A 20,226-nucleotide genomic window follows, 5' to 3' on the forward strand; every position below is an offset into this window, starting at 1 on the left:
ACCTCTCAAGTGAGCTCACATGTCATCCCAATTCAACTTGACCAATATATGACATTCGCAACGAGTCCCATTGAGACCCGTTAAGGAACTTTTCACAGCGATGAGTTGTTGCATGTCAATATGACGTGAAGCATTTTCAATGGTTTGGCAATGATGTTTGTGAAATGATGCCAATATTTTATACTACAGCAGGCGGGGGTCTATGCTACAAAGAGAAGAGTGAATGGTGTATGATAAACGCTACAGTATAAATGAATGGCGATTGAAGGTAATACACGGTATGATAGGACTAGAACTCGGCGTCGGTTGTAAATACCCTTCTAGATAGTCTCTCGCTACCGCCCTTGTCAGGTGCAGGCGTTCCAGACCGCGAAACATTGGCAAGTTGATAAGACGATACTCTTGATTCGAAGAAGTCTGTTATCAGTAAGCGATCAGCTTCTTCTCATATCCGCCGAACAAAAAATAACTGTTTGACTACACTTACTTGCTTTGCCTTGTAGCGATATCAATTCCATCCAGTCAAACGGGTTGATCGCGTGGAATATTTTTGGATATCCAAGATCTACTATCAGTCTGTCGGCGACAAATTCGATATATTGACACATAAGCTGGTAATAACGGATATCAGCTTGATAACGGCAGCTGGACATGTAAGAATTATTACTGACATTTGCATTAATCCCTATCAAACCACACGGCAGAGCATCGGTCAAGAATTCTTTCTCGATGACCACTGCTTCAGTGACGATACTATGTACTTCCTCTTCTGAACATCGATGTTTAAGGTGATTGTATAGCTGAAGGTGGAATGAGCAGATTAGCGCATAAGAGAAAGTATATGTCGTTCGTATGATCTAACTCACCAGACATGCAAAATCCTGCAAATCTCGGACAATGATCAGCAGCGTCGAGGTAGAAAGAGTGAAACACGCTGTCACTTACGGTATGGGTACCCTCATCCCTACTAATCAACTCATTCGAAAAAGTCAATCCAGGCATAAGACCTCGTTTTTTCAACCAAAATATCGCAGCAAATGATCCTGAGAAGAATATCCCCTCTACACAAGCGAAAGCGACCAGACGAAGACGGAAGGGCTGTAACGTTATATCAGCTTAATTAAATGCATCATAGCCATCTAACCAGAAAGCTGACTAACCATTTCATCCGTTATATATTTTAATGCCCAATCTGCCTTCTTCCTGACGCACGGTACTATTTACACAGATGATCTAAGCGATTTTCACAGACAGCTGATTCAATACAGCTTACTATTATCCATTCCTCTAAATAGGAATTCTTTCTCTTCACTGTCCCTCACGTACGTCTCGATCAATAAACTGTACGTTTCACTGTGCACTTGTTCCATCATACTTTGAAAAGAATAAAATGCTCTAGCTTCTGATATCTGTACATCCATCGAGAACTGAGAGACGATATTTTCTATATTCAAGTGATTAAAATGTCGTTGCCTACTATCTATAGATGTAAAAGTGAAGAGATTGACTTACCGCCAACTATCCCATCTGAGGCAGCGAAGAATGCTAATATCCTCAGGATGAAAAACCTTTCTGGTTCCGTCAACTTATCGTTCCAGTCACTTGTGTCATGCCCTAAATCCAATTCTTCGGCCGTCCAAAACGATGCTTGAGATGCTTTGTATGCTTGCCATATCTGCGACGATAAAAAAAAAAGAGAGGAAAGCCTTGGTCAGCAACAGCATCATATGTGTTGATGATGGGAATTACTTGCTTGAAGATTGATGACTCACCTCTCGATATTTTATGGGAAATAATACGAATCTATCGTCTGATTCTCTTAATATATCCTCGTCATCTTCTTCCGGAAATCGCCTTTGCTTCTTTTCTACCTCTTTACCTTTGACTGTTTCATCTGATGATTGATTGGCATTTGTGATTGTGATTGAACTCAGATGATCTTCTAAAGAAGCATTACTATCATACATTGGTCTAAAAATGTTTATCCGAGATATATCATTTATATCATCTATCGAAGTTGCCGTTGAACAATGTGATGAAGTGGATGATGATCGAGTTGACTTTGGTTTAGGCTTGATTATACTTGGACCTGCTACTGGTTGCGTTCTCATAAGAGGCGTTGGCATCTTGTTATATTGTAAGGATATGATACAAGGTAGAAGGAATGAAGTGTTATAATAATCATTATGATAATGTTTTCGATCGTAACCAATTCTTTGACAATAACAAAAAACTCATTAACATGACGCATACACCCCTCTCTGAAAACGTGGCAGTCACGCTACATAGTCCAATCAACCACCCCCAATATTACATAATCATTAGATTCCCCTTCGAGTCTAGACTTACTAGATCTTTTTCCCGACGCTTATCGGGGTCATTCCGAACATCGGCAACAAAGCGCGCTTTGAGAGGAAAGGGGGAAAAAAAAAGATACCATCTATCAAATAATTATATCATTATATATCATTGTCATTCGCATCAGAATACCCATTTGGATCATCCATTTTTGAGATTGATTGATTGACTGGATACCTTGCTCATCTGTGAATAGAGAAGAAAATCCTCGAAAAATGGCAGCCCCTCGAAATATTGCTCGACTTGCCACTAGGCTTTCCTCAAGGCGTTCAGCTATATCATCCTCATCATCTTCAACATCTACACTTAGACGAGCGACTAAACCCATAACGGAATTCATTCGAAATGGTTCAACACTTCCACCAAGATCAAGTCAATTCGCAAAAGCAACGACAGATCACTTGAATGCATTAAAAGCTATTAGTTCATCTACTTTATCGACATTAGACAATACTGCCAGTGCAGATGAGTTGAAGACTTATAATGATGATTGGATGAACAAATATCATGGTAAATCTCAAATAGTGGTTAAACCTAAAACAACGGAAGAAGTTAGTAAAATTATGAAATATTGTTATGCAAATGATCTTGCTGTTGTTCCACAAGGTGGAAATACAGGATTGGTTGGTGGGTATTTCAAGTTTTGGTATATCCCAGTTTAGTCCGAATACTAATTTTCTCACAACTGATGTAGGTGGATCAAATCCTGTACATGATGAAATCATCTTGAACCTTACAAACTTGAATCAAATACGATCATTTGATGAAGTTTCAGGAGTATTAGTAGCAGACGGAGGAGTAATTTTGGAAACGGCAGATCATTATTTAGCTGAAAAAGGATTTATCTTCCCATTAGATCTTGGTGCTAAAGGATCATGTCATATTGGTGGAAATGTTTCAACTAATGCAGGTGGATTAAGATTATTAAGATATGGAAGTTTACATGGAACTGTTCTTGGTTTAGAAGTTGTTTTACCTGATGGAACGATTTGGAACGGTTTAAGTAAATTGAGAAAAGATAATACTGGTGAGTCTATTCTTACCATCATCATCCTTGCCTTGTCCTATCTGAATACTCCAGACTTGATCCTCGACCTTCTTGTACCCCCACAAAGCTTTCTGATTATACCCAGACTGTGATAGCTGACTCTCAAGTACACGTACTCAGGATTCGACATTAAACAACTATTTATTGGTTCCGAAGGTACTATCGGTATAATTACTGCTATATCTATACTCTGCCCACGAAGACCAAGCGCAATGAACGTAGCTGTATTCTCATTAGATTCATATGAAGCTGTACAAAAGGTATTTGCCGAGGCCAAGGGTCATTTAGGTGAGATCTTGAGTGCTTTCGAATTTTTCGACAAACAAAGTGTAAGTAATTTTGAAACTGTTCTCGTTAAAACTTTGTAAATGTTTGAGAAATTAATTGGTGTTATTACTGTTTGCAGTACGCTCTTGTGAAGAAACATCAAGAAGAAAATGGCGGAGACAGAAAAGTATTCGAAACTGAAGGAGACTTTTATTGTTTAATTGAAACAGGTGGAAGTAATGCAGAACATGATGAAGCTGTGAGTGAAATTCGGTTAGATCAATAGCTAAAATGTGAATCATTTTAATTCGTAGAAATTAACTGGTTTACTTGAACATTTAATGGAAAATGAAATGGTACTCGATGGAGTTTTAGCACAAGATTCAACACAATTTCAATCTTTATGGTCATTACGTGAATTAGTACCTGAATCAGCTGGAAAAGCAGGTTCAGTATATAAATATGATGTTTCTGTACCTGTTGGTAAAATGTATGGATTAGTTGAAAAAATGAGAACTAAATTAAGAGAAGGTGGTATATTAGAAGGTGATGGTAAAAAAGATGGACCTATTAGAGCTGTAGCTGGTTATGGACATATGGGTGATGGTGAGTATTCTTTTGACCCATATTCATTTGGAGATTTGAACGAAGGAAGCTGATTTCTGGATTTTTTTTGATGATTTTGTAGGAAATTTACATATTAATATAGTAGCTAATAAATATACAGATGAAGTTGAGAAAATAATTGAACCTTATATTTATGAAATTGTAGCTGAAAATGAAGGTTCAATTTCAGCTGAACATGGTTTAGGAGTAATGAAAGCTCCTTATATTGGATATTCAAAAAATGAAACTTCAATTGAATTGATGAAAAAGGTCAAAACACTTTTCGATCCTAAAGGATTATTAAATCCATACAAGTACATCGTGTAGACATGGCAATAGAAAACGGATTTTATGGGACTTTGTCGTATTGAATATTTCTCTGATAGAGTGTTATACATCTTTATACATACTTGGGATGATCATTTCGATTGTATATGCATGAGCACGGTATATTTATACTTTGTATGTAAATAAACAAAAGAAGCTAAAAGGATATTGCACTGGTCCTCTACTGTTAATGTGACTGGAACTGGTAGGTTATTCAGGGGTCCCCTGAAAAAGTGGCGGCGTTTCATCTTTTATTCGAGATGATCGCCATCAACGTTTCAGAGAACAATAGCAAGATACTTTAACCCATCTCAAGTCATCAACACCGTATCAATTGGCATTCATGCATATAGGTTTAGTTTGACTATATACATCCAAATTCCCCTGAAATGAAGATGTAACATGGGTCAAAATTGCTAAAATATAGACGCACTGACCACCTTTTTAAACCCCTTTTGATACACACCATTTTGTTCAAGTTTGAGTTAGGGATCAATGCGTTAACCAAGTTATAATTGTACTACTTGTTATCCATGACAACCATCTTACAACACTTTTCAAACTACTTCACACTCCTTACTTTTCATCTGAGGCTCATCTATCCTTCTTCTCCATTCCGTTCTGTTGAATAATAAGGTCTTACAGCAAACTCACTTCGAAGCTAGTCAATCAATACAATCTCAATCATTGATATATCCTTTGAGGAGTATCTCCTACATCTACTACTCCAACTTACATAGCATTGGCCTAATCTCCTTTGTCACTTGAACCCCTTTTAATCGAGAATCTCTATCTGCTCAATTGGATATACCCCTCCCACACAGTCATTCACTTTTCCTTTCATCGTTACCTACAACTCTGAAACGAGACCAGACTATCTGAAGTGAAAGAATAGGACAAAACAAAAAAGATCAATTTGCAAGTTTATAAAGCGTATCGTAACTTCAAGAGCTTTTCACTTTGAAATAGATAGGGATACAAGGATATTTGGCTCAAATCCGGAAAACTTCTAACCGTTTACATTCTCTTCGTTGATCGATTACAATACCTTAACTTCGAGAGAACCACATATCTATCAACAGCAGAAAATACTTCATACGTCGCTGAAAGTTTCCACATAGCATCTTTTCCATTTTGGAGTCTCATTTATTTCAGCACAAGATGAGTCAAGTTTCTCAACCTCGACAACAGCCTGGACAGACTCAATCTTCAAATCAAGGTGCCGCACAAGCTCAAGAAAGAACAACAAAGGGAAATTCAGCTAGTGCACCTAGGAAAGTGAAATTCAACGTTGGTGAGTTGGCGATATTATTTATTTTCATAGCCAACTTATTTTCACAATCGCGAACGAATGGATCCTTGGGCTGTTGAATATTATTAGCTACGGCATTTATCATTTTCATGACCAAAAGCTGATTTGATTGACAATAGGCCACACATACCACGTATTGGATGTGATAGGAGAAGGTGCCTATGGTGTTGTAGCTTCTGCCATTCATAGACCATCAGGCACTAAAGTAGCTATCAAGAAAATCGCACCTTTTGATCATTCGATGTTCGCATTGAGGACATTAAGAGAATTGAAATTGCTTAAATACTTTGCAGAAGAGGGAGTTAGTGAGAATGTGCGTTTGTTTGAGGCTTAATAACAGAGTTAGCTGTAACAAAGCTGATTCTCATCACTGATTTATTCTGTCAGATCATCTCAGTTTTGGATATAATCAGACCAGCATCATATGAAACTTTCAAAGAGGGTAAGTCGGCCGTGAAAATGTGTGTCGATGCGGTATAAAGCTGATTAACCGTATGGGCGTTAGTTTACTTGGTTCAAGAACTTCTCGAAACTGATCTACATCGAGTAATTCGTACTCAAGATTTATCAGATGATCATTGTCAATACTTCTTGTATCAAACTTGTAGAGCTCTGAAAGCTCTTCATTCAGCCGAAAGTTAGTGACTCATTTCATCACTGAATCTTTTTATCTTTCCAATTACTCTCGACGTGATTACTTTTTGTTTCCTTTGAAGCTTTTAAGCACGCTTTTGAAGTTCGCATATCTATGATATCTACCTACGCTACTCTCACATTCAGGATTCGCTTATATGATCATCAATTCGCTGATCAGTCTTTCTATTAGTCATTCACCGAGACTTGAAACCATCCAACTTGCTCCTCAACGCCAATTGCGATTTGAAAGTATGTGATTTTGGTCTTGCCAGATCAACTCAAACCGCTTCGCCAGAAGGTCAGAACAATCAAGGCTTCATGACTGAATGTGAGTATCGACTGTTGATTGTGCCAAGTGAGAGAAAATATTCGCTGATTGACGATCGTGTCGTTTGGTCAGACGTCGCGACTCGATGGTACAGAGCACCGGAAGTTATGCTTTCTTTCAGAATGTACACAAAAGTATGTACCCAGCTAGCTTGTTTGGAGAACATGGCAATAGCTGATATCGAAGGATATTTTAGTCGATAGATGTTTGGTCAGTTGGATGTATCCTTGCTGAGATGTTGAGTGGAAAACCTTTATTCCCTGGACGAGATTAGTGGGTTTTTGATTCATCAGTTTTACACCAAATGGCTTAGCATTTCAGTAAGAACGGAACTCACTGATTCCCTTTTTAGCCACCACCAGCTTTCACTTATTTTGGATGTTCTTGGTACGCCAACTTTCGAGGAGTTCCAAGCTATTACTTCCAAGCGATCCAAAGAATACGTCAGGACTTTGCAGTAAGTGCGAAGTCTAACATACGTTCTGGAGCAGACAATAGGGGTTTCATTTATTGACGTCAATGTCCCGCAGATTCCGAAAGAAAAGAAGTTTCGAATCACTCTATCCTAATGCTTCGCCAATGGCGATTGACTTCTTGACCAAAACATTGACTTGTAAGTTGCTATTCCTTTGAGTGACCTATGAAGAGGATACTCATTGTTGTCAATTAGTCGATCCAAGGAGAAGGTTTACAGTCGAACAATGTTTATCGCACCCATATTTAGACGCATACCATGATCCGGAAGATGAACCTTCTGTTAAACCACTTTCATCCAATTTCTTTGATTTCGATATGATGAAAGAAGAGATATCGAGAGAAGAGTTGAAGAGGTTATTATTTGAAGAAATTATGACTTTTGGTCAATCTGAAGGTAACCAATGAACGTAGGGCGAAGAGGGTGAGATAAGATTAACAACCGAAATCATTTGCGGGATGAGCGGGGATCGGAATATCTGTTTTGCTCGGAAATTCGGCATGTGCAGGATCCTTACTTCTAATCCTAAGTGTCAAGGGTAAGGCTATTGGGAAACTTGTTTGATTATTCCAGAGATGAGGATGACAGATTCGGTTGATGGATATGTCAGTGTTTATACAAAACTGTAGGATTAGTATTGTTTCGAATCAATAGTTATCCCGATTTTTAGCTTTTCTTGTCAACCTTATCTCATTATGTACATGCTTATACGTGCGTCAGTCGATGTATTGTGATCTCCTTGAACAACGAGACGTTCGATGAACATAGCTGACTATTCATGGAATCCTCGTTAGCACCATGTACCAGACTGAACGATGCAAATATTTCCCATCTACAAAATAAGGATGAGCAAGTACATTCAGTCAGTGATATAAGAGGTTCTTAACGATGCATGAGTTCTGAATTTTTGTGAAATCATGCTGCTGGTTCTTCCTCTTCTGCCTTCTTCTTCTTCACTTCGACCTGCAGTGCAGATAGAGGATTAGCTTGGGCTAACATACTTATGTGAACGAAATGCAGATATTATTTACCCTTGTCACTTGATCAGCCGGAGCACCTTTCAATACACCTACTTGAGCTTTGAGCATTTCGACCTGATAGAAAGTATTATCAATTTAAATGACAGTTTTCAAAGATGAATTTGAGTTATAAAGCGATTTCTGCGAAAAAAAAACAGATTGCTCCAATGTTGGAAAGTAATTAGGATTTAAACTACTTACAATATCATCTCCTACATCTCCTTGAATTACAATCTCTTCACCACCTCCAGGAATTTTTGAAACACTTGAACCAGTTGCAAATTTACCTGCGAAAAATTTTGCAGCTTTCTTTAAATCTATATTAAATAATTCTAAATTTTGAACATGAGTTTGATGTTTACGTTTTGTACGTTCTGATCTTTTAATTATGATCTAAAAATAATAAGAGAATAACGATGAGAGGGAGAGAAAACACTCATTAATTATGAGTTGGTCTTTATAAAAAAAAGACTTACCTTTGTTTCTCCTTTTTTCTTTGCTTCAGCTTCTGCTTTTTTAGTTGCTTTCTTTTCAGCTTTAACGGCATCTGCTTCTATTTTTTCTTGTTTTTCAACTGATAAAGTACCAATTCTAGCTGCTAAATTACCTACACAAGAAGTTTATAAGCCTCAAAAAAAAAATTCAATTGAGTTATAAGAAAGAAGATAACTCACCTTCTCCCCATAATCTATCAAATTCATCTTTATCTTCACTTTCTAACCAAGTTTTACATTTTGAAAAAGATGGTCCGAATTCACAATATTCAGTTGGAAGTGAACATACCTCACAATAATGAGGAACGATAAGTTTTGTAGATGGTCCCGCTGTAGATACTGCTGCCATTGTGATAGATCTAGGTAGGTCTATGATTATTATAGGTATAAGTGAATGATATGTGATATATGTTGAGAGTATGATGCAGATTCAACTACGGGGGGGAATGGATATTCTCGGAGATATATTTCATCTCCATCATAACTTACATTCAGGCGATGCTCATACTTTGCTCACTTTGTTGTTGATTTCTCGCCTTTCATGCATGACCTTTGAGAATTGGACGAAACAGAAATTAACATTAGACAGTCGCAACCCAACGGTAGAAAGGCAATCGGGCCAATTTCGAAGCAGGTGACCTTGGGCGAGAGCTGCATAAAATTCAATCCAGAGTTCGACCTACAGGCGACCGATCCATCAATACGCGTCTTGATGGCTCTTGGCCGAGCGAAAACGAGCAAAGCGCAATTCAATTCCTGCTGTTACGCCGACCCGCAAATCCGACAAAAGGTTTAGAATAGCTGTAACATATTCCAGATCATGCCTCTCATACATGGTCTGTCAGGAGTGGTTATAAGATGTTTCAAGAAGGTTGAGACAGCTGCAGATTGGATGACGGGAGCTGCTGGACCAGTTTTCGTGTTCATGTGTTGGAGTCTCATACTCTCAGGAGGGTTCATATATTGTAAGCATGATCTTATATGACTGGTAGGGGCGAATCCCTGTCATTATGCTGATGTATAGACTCAGTTGATGTGGTAGTTCGCTCTTTATCCTTTTTATCCCTGTTCATCCTTTCTCCCTTACTCATCTTAGTACCTCTAAATCTATATGGACAATACTACTTGGTAACACACGTTCCACCAGGATACCCTGCACCTAAACCTACTGGAGAAGATAAAAAATCCGCTTCATGGTTAATACCTAATCCGAAAAGCATATGGTCAGGTGAAAGATGGGGATTTGTCAGACGAGGTAGAACTTTGACTGGACCAGGAGGAATGAGTGGAACTTGGGAAGGGGCTAGTAGAAGAGTTAGAAGATGTAGAAAATGTGACGGACCAAAACCTGAAGTAAGTTAAATTTTAATCACTTCTGACCATACGTTATATGTCTTGTTAGGGAAAATGATTTACGAATTTGTATGATCAATAGCGCACGCATCATTGCTCAGTGTGTAAGCGATGTGTATTGCAAATGGATCATCATTGTCCTTGGATAAATGCATGTGTGAGTCATGGCCGTAATTCCTGTCTATGGTAGTCGGACTGATTTACTCTTTGATATTTAGGTTGGACTACATAATCAACGGCACTTCGTCTTATTCATGTAAGCTCGGAAAAGGTTGGAATCCGCCTTCATACTCACGTCTCCATACAGGGCATGGCTTTCGACTGGTTGCGCAACAGTCAGTATTACGGGATATCGCGCATTTCTAGCTACATTTGATTACCATGCTGAGGTCAGTTCAGCTGTTGCTTTTGTGGTGACATGTGAAAGCTGACCGTGTCTGCGTAGTGGCCATCGTGGACTCCTAAGATTGGCTTCACGTTGATATACGTACTCTGTCTTGCTATCGGTATGTCTTCTTCACTAAAAGCTCAATCACTCACAAACCTGACCGATGTCCGACCTATATGTAGGTTTTGCCGTATCCGTCTTGATGTTCTGGCATCTATATATGGTATCCTACGGAGAAACCTCGATAGAAAGTCATGACAATGCGTACTTGGCGGGCAAGGCAAAGAAGGAGGGTCTGGTGAGTGATCTCATGATGAAGACCTCACTGTCTGCATCTTCCTTGAGGACTTCACTTGGACTGACACCTTTTCGAAATACGCAGATATATCTCAACCCGTATGACCTAGGAAGGCGCCGGAATCTACAACTCTTTTTCAACATAGGTCCTAATGGATAGTGAGTGACACTCCGCCAGCTAGCTGCGTATACCTATACCCAATCTACGCACAGCGTACCGCCCAATTAATCTGATTCCTTATCACTACGCCTGTGTCGTGAAGCAGTATTCGCTGATACCAAGGCATATCAGCTCCACAGCATCCTTGCTGTTCCCGCTAGCTTTGCCGCCAGCTTCGAATGGCTGGTCATTTCCTCGCCGTCCAATCCCTTCTCACCCATCCACTAAATCGACAAATCTACATGCACCAGAATTAGCAGATGGGTTGATCGCTAGAGCAAATGGACTTGGTCTAGGATTGGATTTAGAAGCTGAATCGATCAACTCAAACGGCGAGTTGAATAGTCCAATAGGTGGACATGCTGAAGATGGGATGGGAGGTTACGTGATGGGTGATGAAGAGGGTTTAACGGATGATGAAGAAGGTGGAGGTGGTTGGATGGATCTTGGAGATCCTCAATATAAACTTGGGGATGACCATCTATAATTCTGCCACATTTGGAGTATTGCATTGTGTGAATAGATAGAGCATGTCCTCTGACACATACATGTATTGTACTGTACATCGCACCATATTGTGATCTGAGTCGCAAGAGACCTGTCGATCATTAGTTGGTAGTCAGTAATCCGCTAGTGTTCCCGGTATTTTCGGTCCGAAGCGAGCTAGTCCAGGAGTATTTTAACTTTTTCGGCCTAATCCTAATTATCGCTGTTATTGCAAAAAAAAAGTTGGTAGATGGCATGATGACATCGGATTTGTTTATTAATTCTCCTTGCTTGTCTTTGGGTTTCGATCATCAACATTGTGCTACTTTCTCAGTCCTCTTTATTTGTTCCAACGTCATTAGGAGCTTATTGCATCTCTTCCTCGTTAGAAGGTTCTCGAAAGGAATTGATTACTGGTCGAATTTTCATCGTATAGAATGTTTAGACCGACCTCATCCTCTTTTCGAGGTTTACAAAATATCGCAAAGTCTTCTAAAATAGGGTCTCGGAAATGCTTGACACATTCACCATCTTCCTTTCGATCATACGCTAGCGGATCAAATACAAACTCTTCGGCGTCATATCGATCATACGGAGCGACAATTATAGTTTCAAGCATAACAGCGGTAGTTTTAACTCAATTATGGAATAATCAGAATCGAATACAATGTGACGATGGAGCTTTATCTGTAAAGAGTGCTGCGGAAAGAGATGAAGCGTATATCACACCTACAAAAGCTAAAGAATTAATACCTTCCAATCAAGATTCTAAATATGCTACGAAAGAAGAGATTGATGTCGCTATTAAATTACTAAGAGGGAAATTGAACCAAGATCAAGTTTCGACTAATCCTGATGAATTGTTAAGTCATGGAGTTTCCGCTAACACTTATCATGGTGAGTGGATTAATTCAAGGAGGGCTCAGGTGTAACATAATTAATAATCTATTTGATGTAGCCGCCGCTATACCTAATGTAGTGGTTTATGCAGAATCAACAGAAGATGTATCAATAGTAATGAAATTAGCTAATGAATATCGTATACCCGTTACACCATTTAGTGGAGGAACTTCACTTGAAGGTCATATAACTTGCCCTTATGGAGGAATTTGCGTAGATTTATCAAGAATGGATAAGATATTAGAATTACATGCGGAAGACTCAGATGCAGTTGTACAAGCTGGATGTCAATGGGAAGCTATAAATGAAGAAATCAAAGAAAGAGGTTTGAATTTGTTCTTCCCTCTTGATCCGGGTCCTAGTGCTTGTATTGGAGGTATGATGGCTACTGGATGTAGGTGAGTAAGAGATTTCCTTTCATACCCTCATTCAAGATATTTGGGGAAGAGGATGGTTATGGACGTTCAGATTCAAGTCAGATAAGGGCACTGATTAGGAATTTCTCAAATGTAGTGGAACTAACGCAGTGAGATATGGTACTGCTAAAGGAGAATGGTTCTTGAACGCTGTGAGTACAATCACATCCGATGTTGGCGATTTGATATCTGTCATGCTAATTTGATCCCACCAAGACCATCGTACTACCTAATGGGGAGATCATCAAGACTAGACAACGATCTAGGTAAGTTAATTTTGGTGTAATAAACAAATGCCAACTGAAAAGAAGAAGACATATTGACGGAACGACGCTTCAGGAAATCTTCCGCCGGGTATGACTTGACTAAACTCTTCATTGGTGCTGAGGGTACACTAGGTATTGTGACCGAAGGTGAGTGTATTCTGATGTACGGCAGCGATGCATATTGACCAGCCTGTGATTAGCTACCATTCGTTTAGCTCCTATATTACCGACTCGAGTGGCAGTCTGTGGTTTCCCAGGTGTCGAAGAAGCCGTTTCCGCTGTTGGAGAAGTGATCAATCAAGGTGTACCCATGCGTGAGTTACTTGAAGGCATTAGCTAGCAAACAAGACGGAATGATTGACAAGCTGAATTTTGGTCATGCTGATATAATAGAATGCGTGGAATTATGCGATACATTGATGATGGAAGCTATCGGTAAATTTGGAAACGTCTCAATGCCATTACCTTCCTTAGACACGATATTTTTCAAATTTCAAGGTTCAAATTCTGAAGCCATTGAACAAAACGTTAAAATTGTTTCTGAAATATCTAAAAAACATGGTGGACAAGATCTGGTATTTGCTAAAAATGATAAAGAATCAGATGAATTATGGAGTGCACGTAAATCTGCACATTGGTCTGCTATGGCTTTAGTAGAAGGATCTACATGTTATTCAACAGATGTCTGTGTACCAGTTAGTAATTTACCGAAATTGGTTAAACAGACTAAAGAGGATTTGAAAGAGAATGAAATTGTTGGACCTCTTTTAGGGTGAGTGGATCCTCTTTCAAAAGATTACTTTGCATACATGGAACTGAAATCATAAGCTGTGTAGACATGTTGGTGATGGTAACTTCCATTGTGCATTGATTTTCAAAGCCGACGTACCGGGAGAGTTTGAAAAAGTAGATGCTGCTGCTCACCGAGTGAGTTATACTATGATCCTGCACCTGTCCGCAAGATGGACTAAATGACCGCTTGATAGATGGTTAAACGAGCTATCGCATTGCAAGGTACATGTACAGGTGAACATGGTGTAGGAATCGGTAAACGAGAATTCTTGCCCCTAGAATTAGGAGAAGGTACTATAGCGGTAATGAAGCAGTTAAAAAACACCTTGGATCCAAAGGGAATAATGAATCCTGGTAAAGTGAGTATAAACAAAAAGTCGCTAATTCATGAACAGCTAAATCTTGTCAACCTCAGTTGTATCCCGACTAAAGCAAGAGACGGTCTCTATTTAACAAGGAGGACTCAACGGGCCGACCGCTTCAACACGGATCGTCCCAGAATACGCAACCCACTACTTGTGGCATATTTTGGGCATGTTGACACAAATTAGCCTACATAGATTTTAGATGATATCTTCGATACAAATTGATAAAATTGCTCTACTTGATGATTATCATGGCCCGCTTGAATCGAACCTCTTCCACTCACGTCATTTCATCCCGTTGAAATTGACCGGACCGGTCCACACATTTCTGTTGTTTATATTGATTCCTATCTTCAATCGATATTACGCAACCATATCATCTAGCCTATCAGGACTATCTGGTCCCCAAAGGGTACCCAATATCGCTATGAACATATCATTTTGCTTAGCTGGAACATGATCAGATGAAATAATACTGACGTTATTGATATGAGATGAGGACGTCATGAAAGAGGTAGTAAATTTCCAGTATAAAGCAGCTGGAATGCTGGGATTTTCATCTGGCAAAGTCTCTCTTCAAGTGAAATTCGTGTTGACGACAAGGTCCAACATTGCTTTCCCACCGAGTGATATCCGTTGTCGACTTGACCTTGCGGGTCCCTGCGGCTTGACCATTCTGCTGCTAGCCTAATATGCGAATGAATAATAACACATAAAGCCGTGTTACAGTATGTGTGGAGGTCAAAGCGCGCTTGTTTGCAGATGTTTTGCCTGAAATTTCGGAGTCCACCTGATCTTTGTAGTCGCTTATTTCGTTGCGGCAACCGTATTGGAGAATGTTTTTTTTTTCATTTTACTTCGTGAAATAAAAGCAAAAAGAAGCAACTGAAAAAAGGATGACGAGCATGGTCAACTAGAAGTCGAGAAGCCATCATGTCAGCTATTGCGCTCCTGAATAGCGTAGACCGATGTGAATTAAAGGTATCCTCCCTCTTCAATGTCGAAGGATGGGTTGCCATAGGTACGTATATCCATGAATTATAGAAGATCGGCCCCTCGCTGACACGTCTCACAGTTACCGGTGGGGGAACCGGCCTTGGTCTTCTGACAGCGACTGCTCTCGCTGAAAATGGAGCCAGAGTCTACATCACAGGAAGAAGGGCAGGGCCTTTGCTAGACGCTGTTGCAAGATATGAGAAATCAAGAAGTAAGGGAAAAGGTAATATAACGGCGGTTCAGGCTGATATGAGCACCAAGGAAGGTATTCAGAGTAAGTGTACATCTCAAGGTTTGTCTACAACCCATCTGATAATTGGACAGGATTTGCCGGAGAGGTTCAAGCTAGAGAGGAATGGATTAATGTGCTTATAAACAGTACGTCTAATTCAAACAAACGGAACCTACAAAGTCTCTAATCCTAGTACTTCCAGATCATGGTATATCACTTGGAGCAGCCGATATCAATGCATGTGAGCAGACCGCCGAGGGACTTTCCAAGCAGATGTTCGAAGGAGAATCATTTGAAACTTGGTAAGTCGTGTATAGCTCTTCTTTTCGGAGTCTACTTTAATATACTACCTGCTCATACAAGTATCAGGGCCGATACATTCAAAAACAATGTTGCCTCTTATCACTTTACCACTTTCGCTTTCCTTCCTCTCTTAGCAGCTGCCAAGACAATCGGCGGATTCTCAGAACCTGGAAATATTGTTAATCTATCTTCTATGTCTGGTATTACCAAAACCTCTCAACATGGTCAATTCAACTACAATGCTGGAAAGTAAGTGTCAGACACCAGGCTGTTGCGTCTTTGCTGAAGTACCTGCTCAGAGCAGCTACCATATCGCTATCTCATCAGCAAGCTACTGAGTTTGCTAGAAGGGGTCTTGGTATCAGAGTTGTGAGGAAAACGGAAAAGATCTCGGATAAAGAAGACTAAGCTTATCTACGTATTCGCAGAATTGCCTCTGTCCAGGGTATTTCCCTTCCGTAAGCTACTTAGGAGACCTTTAGTGTTCAAATACTCCTTCACTCACACTTTATCTAGGGAATGACTATTATCCCATCCGAAAACAACACTGGATCTGAAGCTCACAAGCAAGAATTCCGTAACAAATGGGGAATCCCCCTCGGTCGACCTGGTAAAGCAGCTGATTATGCCCAATGCATATTCGGGATCATAACAGTGAGTGACCCTTTCCTGACTTGGAACGTCGAAGGCAGATGAAATTGACTCATTGATCTAGAATCAATATATGACTGGAGCAGAAATAGTCATCGATGGAGGATGGCTTTTGGAGTCTGGTGAGTGCTCGTCTTTCGTCCATAACAGTCTTCATCATAACTCAGTTTATTCTGCCCATCTATAGCGTTTTGATGGATAAATCCCATGTCGTTGTTTGATTGTGTCATAAAATCAAAGGTTATCAGATTTCCCATAAAAGATTACACCCCTCACTAGATGTGACATATTTCATCGCTTAGAAACCGATGAGATTAATAACAATGCAACTGCTTTCACACGGATTCTCCGCAATGACATCGGCCAGCTTAACCTTGTGCTATCATCTTCCAAAACGCCATAATTGACCTACATCTCGAACCACGTTCAGCTGAGGATAAGCAAGGCGAGCGAAGCGAGCGTGATCTTAAGTTTTTCAAGCTCGTGGTACGATAAGAAGTAGAGACAGCATATACATGAATCAAATCAGTCGAATGCGTCATTACGTTACAGTATATTGGAAAAGCTACTAAGAGGGACAGTATCTGTGAGATTGACTATTCAATGCACTATTGTCGAAGATTAGACGAGGGAGTTTTAAGCGTTTATCTCCTCTACGGTCTTCCCACCACCTGGGGCATTGTCACTGTGTTCCAATCTATGAACATTTCTACCTTGTCGCTCACCAGCTAAAGTCATAGCGAATTTAGATCGTTCTCTAAAGTATGCTCCTTTGAAGTAGAATATGAAGATTGGAATTGTTACGAATCCAGATATGATAGCAAGAATAGTTGATGGCCATTCTAAATGGTATCTCGATGATTCACCACCAACGTTAGTGTAGACTATACAGGTAGGTAACCGATAAGCTTACTCATCTGAACAGAAGTATACGCGGAAAGGTGGGACAACTTACAAGGTGAGGCATACATGGCTGCTATACCTGCCAAGAAATCACGAGCGAAACCGTTACCACCAGTGGCTGAAGCTGAATATGGACCGTATGCGGCAATCATACTATAGGGAAAAGTTGAGATCATCAATGATTGAGTCTATTATTTGGAACAATTATTATATGACTCACTAATCGATTGTTGACATGTAGATAGCATAGTTGGCAATACCGACCATAGCTGAGAAGATCATTGGGGCAATCCAGTGAGTTTTAGGAGGACCAAGAGAACTCCATGCGAAACCGAATAAACCTAATGATTCAAGTGGAGCGACTGGACGAAATACGATATCAGCTCTGTTGTAGGGTTAGATATGGCTCTCCGATTCATGACTCACGGTATAAAAGAGGTTTCAATCGGATTTCAGGAGCGGTACCTTGAGGATCCAGTCGTAATTTCTTTCGCTGAGACATGAGTGGAGGGATGTAGAAGAGGTAGGCGAGGAAATATCCGATAGCAATTCTGTGCACAAATGGAAAAGTTAGTTTTTGCTTACAATATAACTTAAAGACTCACGGTACGAAAGCCAAAGCCATTTGTTCAGTTGTGAAACCCCATTGTTCGTATCTGTAGAATCCAAATTCAGCTAGGGCCTTGTTTTGTAAATTTGAATAAAAGAAGCTTACACTGGAGTAAAGGCTTCCATGAAAGTGAAAATCAGAGCATCGGAGAAACCGGAAAGCAATGAACAACAGAGTACGATAGGTTCAGTCAAGAACATCTGGAAAGGCCTGATCCAAGTATGAACGACTTCTTTGACGGTGAATCTTTCTCTCCAAGGACGTAATTCATTAGGACCATATACATTGCTTCGACCCTCAGCTCTAAGCTTTTTGGCATGTCGATCCAATAGGACGGTTGATCGAGTCTCGGGAACGAGGAAGAAGTGGAGAATTTGGACAAAGACACCAAATATCAACTGAACCCAGCATATCCATTCCCAGCTCAGATTTGCTTGGATGAAGGGACCGATGATAGGACCGATGACAGAACCTCCGACAGAGGAGAACACAATGAATGCGACGGCCCACTGTTGTTCATTGGGATCGTAGAGATCGGCGACTAAGGGAACGGAGCAAAAACTCAGCCAAGAGGCTCGCAGGCCTGATATTCAGGAGGACTCACCCATTCCCAAAGTGACTGATCCTCCCGCAGACGAAAAACCACCTAACACACGAGCGACGATTACTCCACCGAAAGTAGGTGATAGCGCGGCGAGAATTTGCCAGACTGAGGCGGGGAAGATGATGATCAGCCTCTGAGTCTCATGTGACAGCTTTTGGTCGCAACAATGGTGTCACTCACTGTTGACGAGAAATAGCGAACTTTGCAAGATCCACCATCTACCCAATTCTTCTGACCAAGGTGCCCACAATTCACAACCAAAAGCATAACAGATCAAGAAAAGACTTTGACCGACTCTTGCACCTTGAGCTGAAACACCAAATTTATCTTGCAAAAAGCTTACACCGTTTGCGTAAACGGCGGCGTTCATGTTCATTGAACACTGTACGACGAAGATTACTGAAAGTGTGGTCCACTTTTTGGCAGGCGACCACGCGTAACCTAAAGCTTCTGGAGCATCTTCTTCCTGTAAGATAATTTTGTGCGGCGCCGTATTTCCTCTTTTCAATTCTTGTCTTTTGTATCCCTCAACATGAGCTATAGCAGCTCCATTTCCCTTGGGTGGTGTATATCCATTAGGATCAGTTGAACGTTGTGTGTAACCATCGTTCTCTACTTTCTCATGCTTGAAAGACTTGTGGGATTTGAATCCGAATCTCGATTGTGGTTGGGTTTGAGGTTGAGCAGGTGGAACGGCAGTTTCTTCTGATGATCTGCCCGATCCACCAATTTGAGTTGGATGTTCTACCTTTTCAGACATTCCTGCCTTTGATTATCGTTTGACTACCGGATCTGATGAGAAAAAGATTTTTATAAATAAATCGTTTTAATTGCTGAACGAGAAAAAGAGTAAAAACAAAGTCGTTCTCTTATTAATCAACTGAAAAGTATTTTTCGTATAGTGTATGGGATGGAAAGCGGAAGACTGCTCGAACAGAATGATATATTTGAATTTTCTCCCAACGTCATAAATTGGGTATGTTTTCCAATCATGAGCTCGTTAGTCATAAAAAAACTAGCGTTATTTAGTTTAAAACGGGTATATGGGCCCGCTGTTCTGCTCCATACTAGTAGGTCTCTGAAGCGATACATCATAGCCCTTTCATCATGGCGTGAACATACGGATCTCTCTGACGAAGAATTAACGTTATCATGGCGTATCCATATGGGTCAAAAGTTGATTTCGCTTGCTGGCTTGCACTTGTTCAAGGGGAAGACATATGAAAAAATTGAATTTGGTTTAATAATACCATACTTCCCTTGGTGACGTCAGTGTTACGGGAAAATACCCATAATATATGTCTACTGAATCGTTTTGCCCGCTAAGCCCTGAAAAAGGCGCGGATTCTTGGCCCATTACCGGCGGCTTGACGGCTTGGTTAAAAACCCTGATACGCTTTTTCAAAAAGGTAAAAGGGATTGCATTTTTGCCTTAAGTTATCCGAAAAAAAAAATGACAACTTATATATGAAATGAATACCCCTATTCTCTTGACCATTTAAACTGTTACGGGCCGCAAGACGATACACTGCTTTTTTGGGTGATCCCTACCTGATTGGGAACCAAATGCCAAGTCCGAAGATGACCCGAAACGTAAAAAGGGTAGCTCAGAATGCTTCGACGAAGAAGATATG

General features: G+C 40.2%; 8 protein-coding genes across 8 annotated transcripts; 5 read left to right on the plus strand and 3 right to left on the minus strand.

The window, feature by feature from the left end:
* Positions 1–289: 289 nt before the first annotated feature.
* Positions 290–2,126, minus strand: I206_107345 (uncharacterized protein; the record flags this gene model as incomplete). The annotated part of the gene is made up of 9 exons (XM_019157391.1): positions 290–417; positions 488–611; positions 672–800; positions 867–881; positions 946–1,098; positions 1,161–1,216; positions 1,274–1,444; positions 1,513–1,675; positions 1,773–2,126. 9 exons carry the CDS (start codon positions 2,124–2,126, stop codon positions 290–292), a joined length of 1,293 nt encoding a protein of 430 aa, XP_019009031.1.
* A 447-nt stretch (positions 2,127–2,573) lies between these two features.
* Positions 2,574–4,606, plus strand: I206_107346 (uncharacterized protein; the record flags this gene model as incomplete). Its single annotated transcript, XM_019157392.1, has 6 exons — positions 2,574–2,985; positions 3,053–3,385; positions 3,527–3,735; positions 3,813–3,932; positions 3,988–4,279; positions 4,362–4,606. The coding sequence occupies 6 exons, from the start codon at positions 2,574–2,576 to the stop codon at positions 4,604–4,606; spliced, it is 1,611 nt and encodes a 536-aa protein (XP_019009032.1).
* Positions 4,607–5,767: 1,161 nt separating this feature from the next.
* On the plus strand, positions 5,768–7,764 carry I206_107347 (uncharacterized protein; the record flags this gene model as incomplete). The annotated part of the gene is made up of 10 exons (XM_070203504.1): positions 5,768–5,900; positions 6,038–6,231; positions 6,306–6,360; positions 6,424–6,555; positions 6,745–6,882; positions 6,955–7,016; positions 7,079–7,155; positions 7,235–7,339; positions 7,413–7,495; positions 7,553–7,764. The coding sequence occupies 10 exons, from the start codon at positions 5,768–5,770 to the stop codon at positions 7,762–7,764; spliced, it is 1,191 nt and encodes a 396-aa protein (XP_070059605.1).
* Positions 7,765–8,272: 508 nt separating this feature from the next.
* On the minus strand, positions 8,273–9,219 carry I206_107348 (translation machinery-associated protein 22; the record flags this gene model as incomplete). The annotated part of the gene is made up of 5 exons (XM_019157394.1): positions 8,273–8,320; positions 8,389–8,451; positions 8,578–8,769; positions 8,853–8,983; positions 9,051–9,219. 5 exons carry the CDS (start codon positions 9,217–9,219, stop codon positions 8,273–8,275), a joined length of 603 nt encoding a protein of 200 aa, XP_019009034.1.
* Positions 9,220–9,690: 471 nt separating this feature from the next.
* I206_107349 (uncharacterized protein) lies at positions 9,691–11,555 on the plus strand (the record flags this gene model as incomplete). Its single annotated transcript, XM_070203505.1, has 9 exons — positions 9,691–9,835; positions 9,895–10,223; positions 10,306–10,380; positions 10,442–10,479; positions 10,531–10,612; positions 10,669–10,729; positions 10,794–10,909; positions 10,994–11,067; positions 11,201–11,555. The coding sequence occupies 9 exons, from the start codon at positions 9,691–9,693 to the stop codon at positions 11,553–11,555; spliced, it is 1,275 nt and encodes a 424-aa protein (XP_070059606.1).
* Positions 11,556–11,991: 436 nt separating this feature from the next.
* On the plus strand, positions 11,992–14,358 carry I206_107350 (uncharacterized protein; the record flags this gene model as incomplete). Its single annotated transcript, XM_019157396.1, has 10 exons — positions 11,992–12,451; positions 12,513–12,852; positions 12,968–13,022; positions 13,087–13,136; positions 13,210–13,283; positions 13,337–13,450; positions 13,530–13,908; positions 13,973–14,063; positions 14,123–14,287; positions 14,344–14,358. The coding sequence occupies 10 exons, from the start codon at positions 11,992–11,994 to the stop codon at positions 14,356–14,358; spliced, it is 1,743 nt and encodes a 580-aa protein (XP_019009036.1).
* Positions 14,359–15,226: 868 nt separating this feature from the next.
* On the plus strand, positions 15,227–16,662 carry I206_107351 (uncharacterized protein; the record flags this gene model as incomplete). The annotated part of the gene is made up of 10 exons (XM_019157397.1): positions 15,227–15,314; positions 15,369–15,563; positions 15,614–15,667; positions 15,724–15,823; positions 15,891–16,073; positions 16,124–16,193; positions 16,253–16,282; positions 16,341–16,478; positions 16,540–16,597; positions 16,643–16,662. The coding sequence occupies 10 exons, from the start codon at positions 15,227–15,229 to the stop codon at positions 16,660–16,662; spliced, it is 936 nt and encodes a 311-aa protein (XP_019009037.1).
* Positions 16,663–17,111: 449 nt separating this feature from the next.
* Positions 17,112–19,352, minus strand: I206_107352 (uncharacterized protein; the record flags this gene model as incomplete). The annotated part of the gene is made up of 8 exons (XM_019157398.1): positions 17,112–17,359; positions 17,431–17,531; positions 17,599–17,740; positions 17,805–17,929; positions 17,984–18,034; positions 18,094–18,529; positions 18,593–18,697; positions 18,773–19,352. 8 exons carry the CDS (start codon positions 19,350–19,352, stop codon positions 17,112–17,114), a joined length of 1,788 nt encoding a protein of 595 aa, XP_019009038.1.
* Between the last annotated feature and the right edge of the window lie 874 nt (positions 19,353–20,226).

This window comes from Kwoniella pini, chromosome 11 (genome assembly GCF_000512605.2).
Source record: "Kwoniella pini CBS 10737 chromosome 11, complete sequence".
Taxonomy (NCBI): domain Eukaryota; kingdom Fungi; phylum Basidiomycota; class Tremellomycetes; order Tremellales; family Cryptococcaceae; genus Kwoniella; species Kwoniella pini.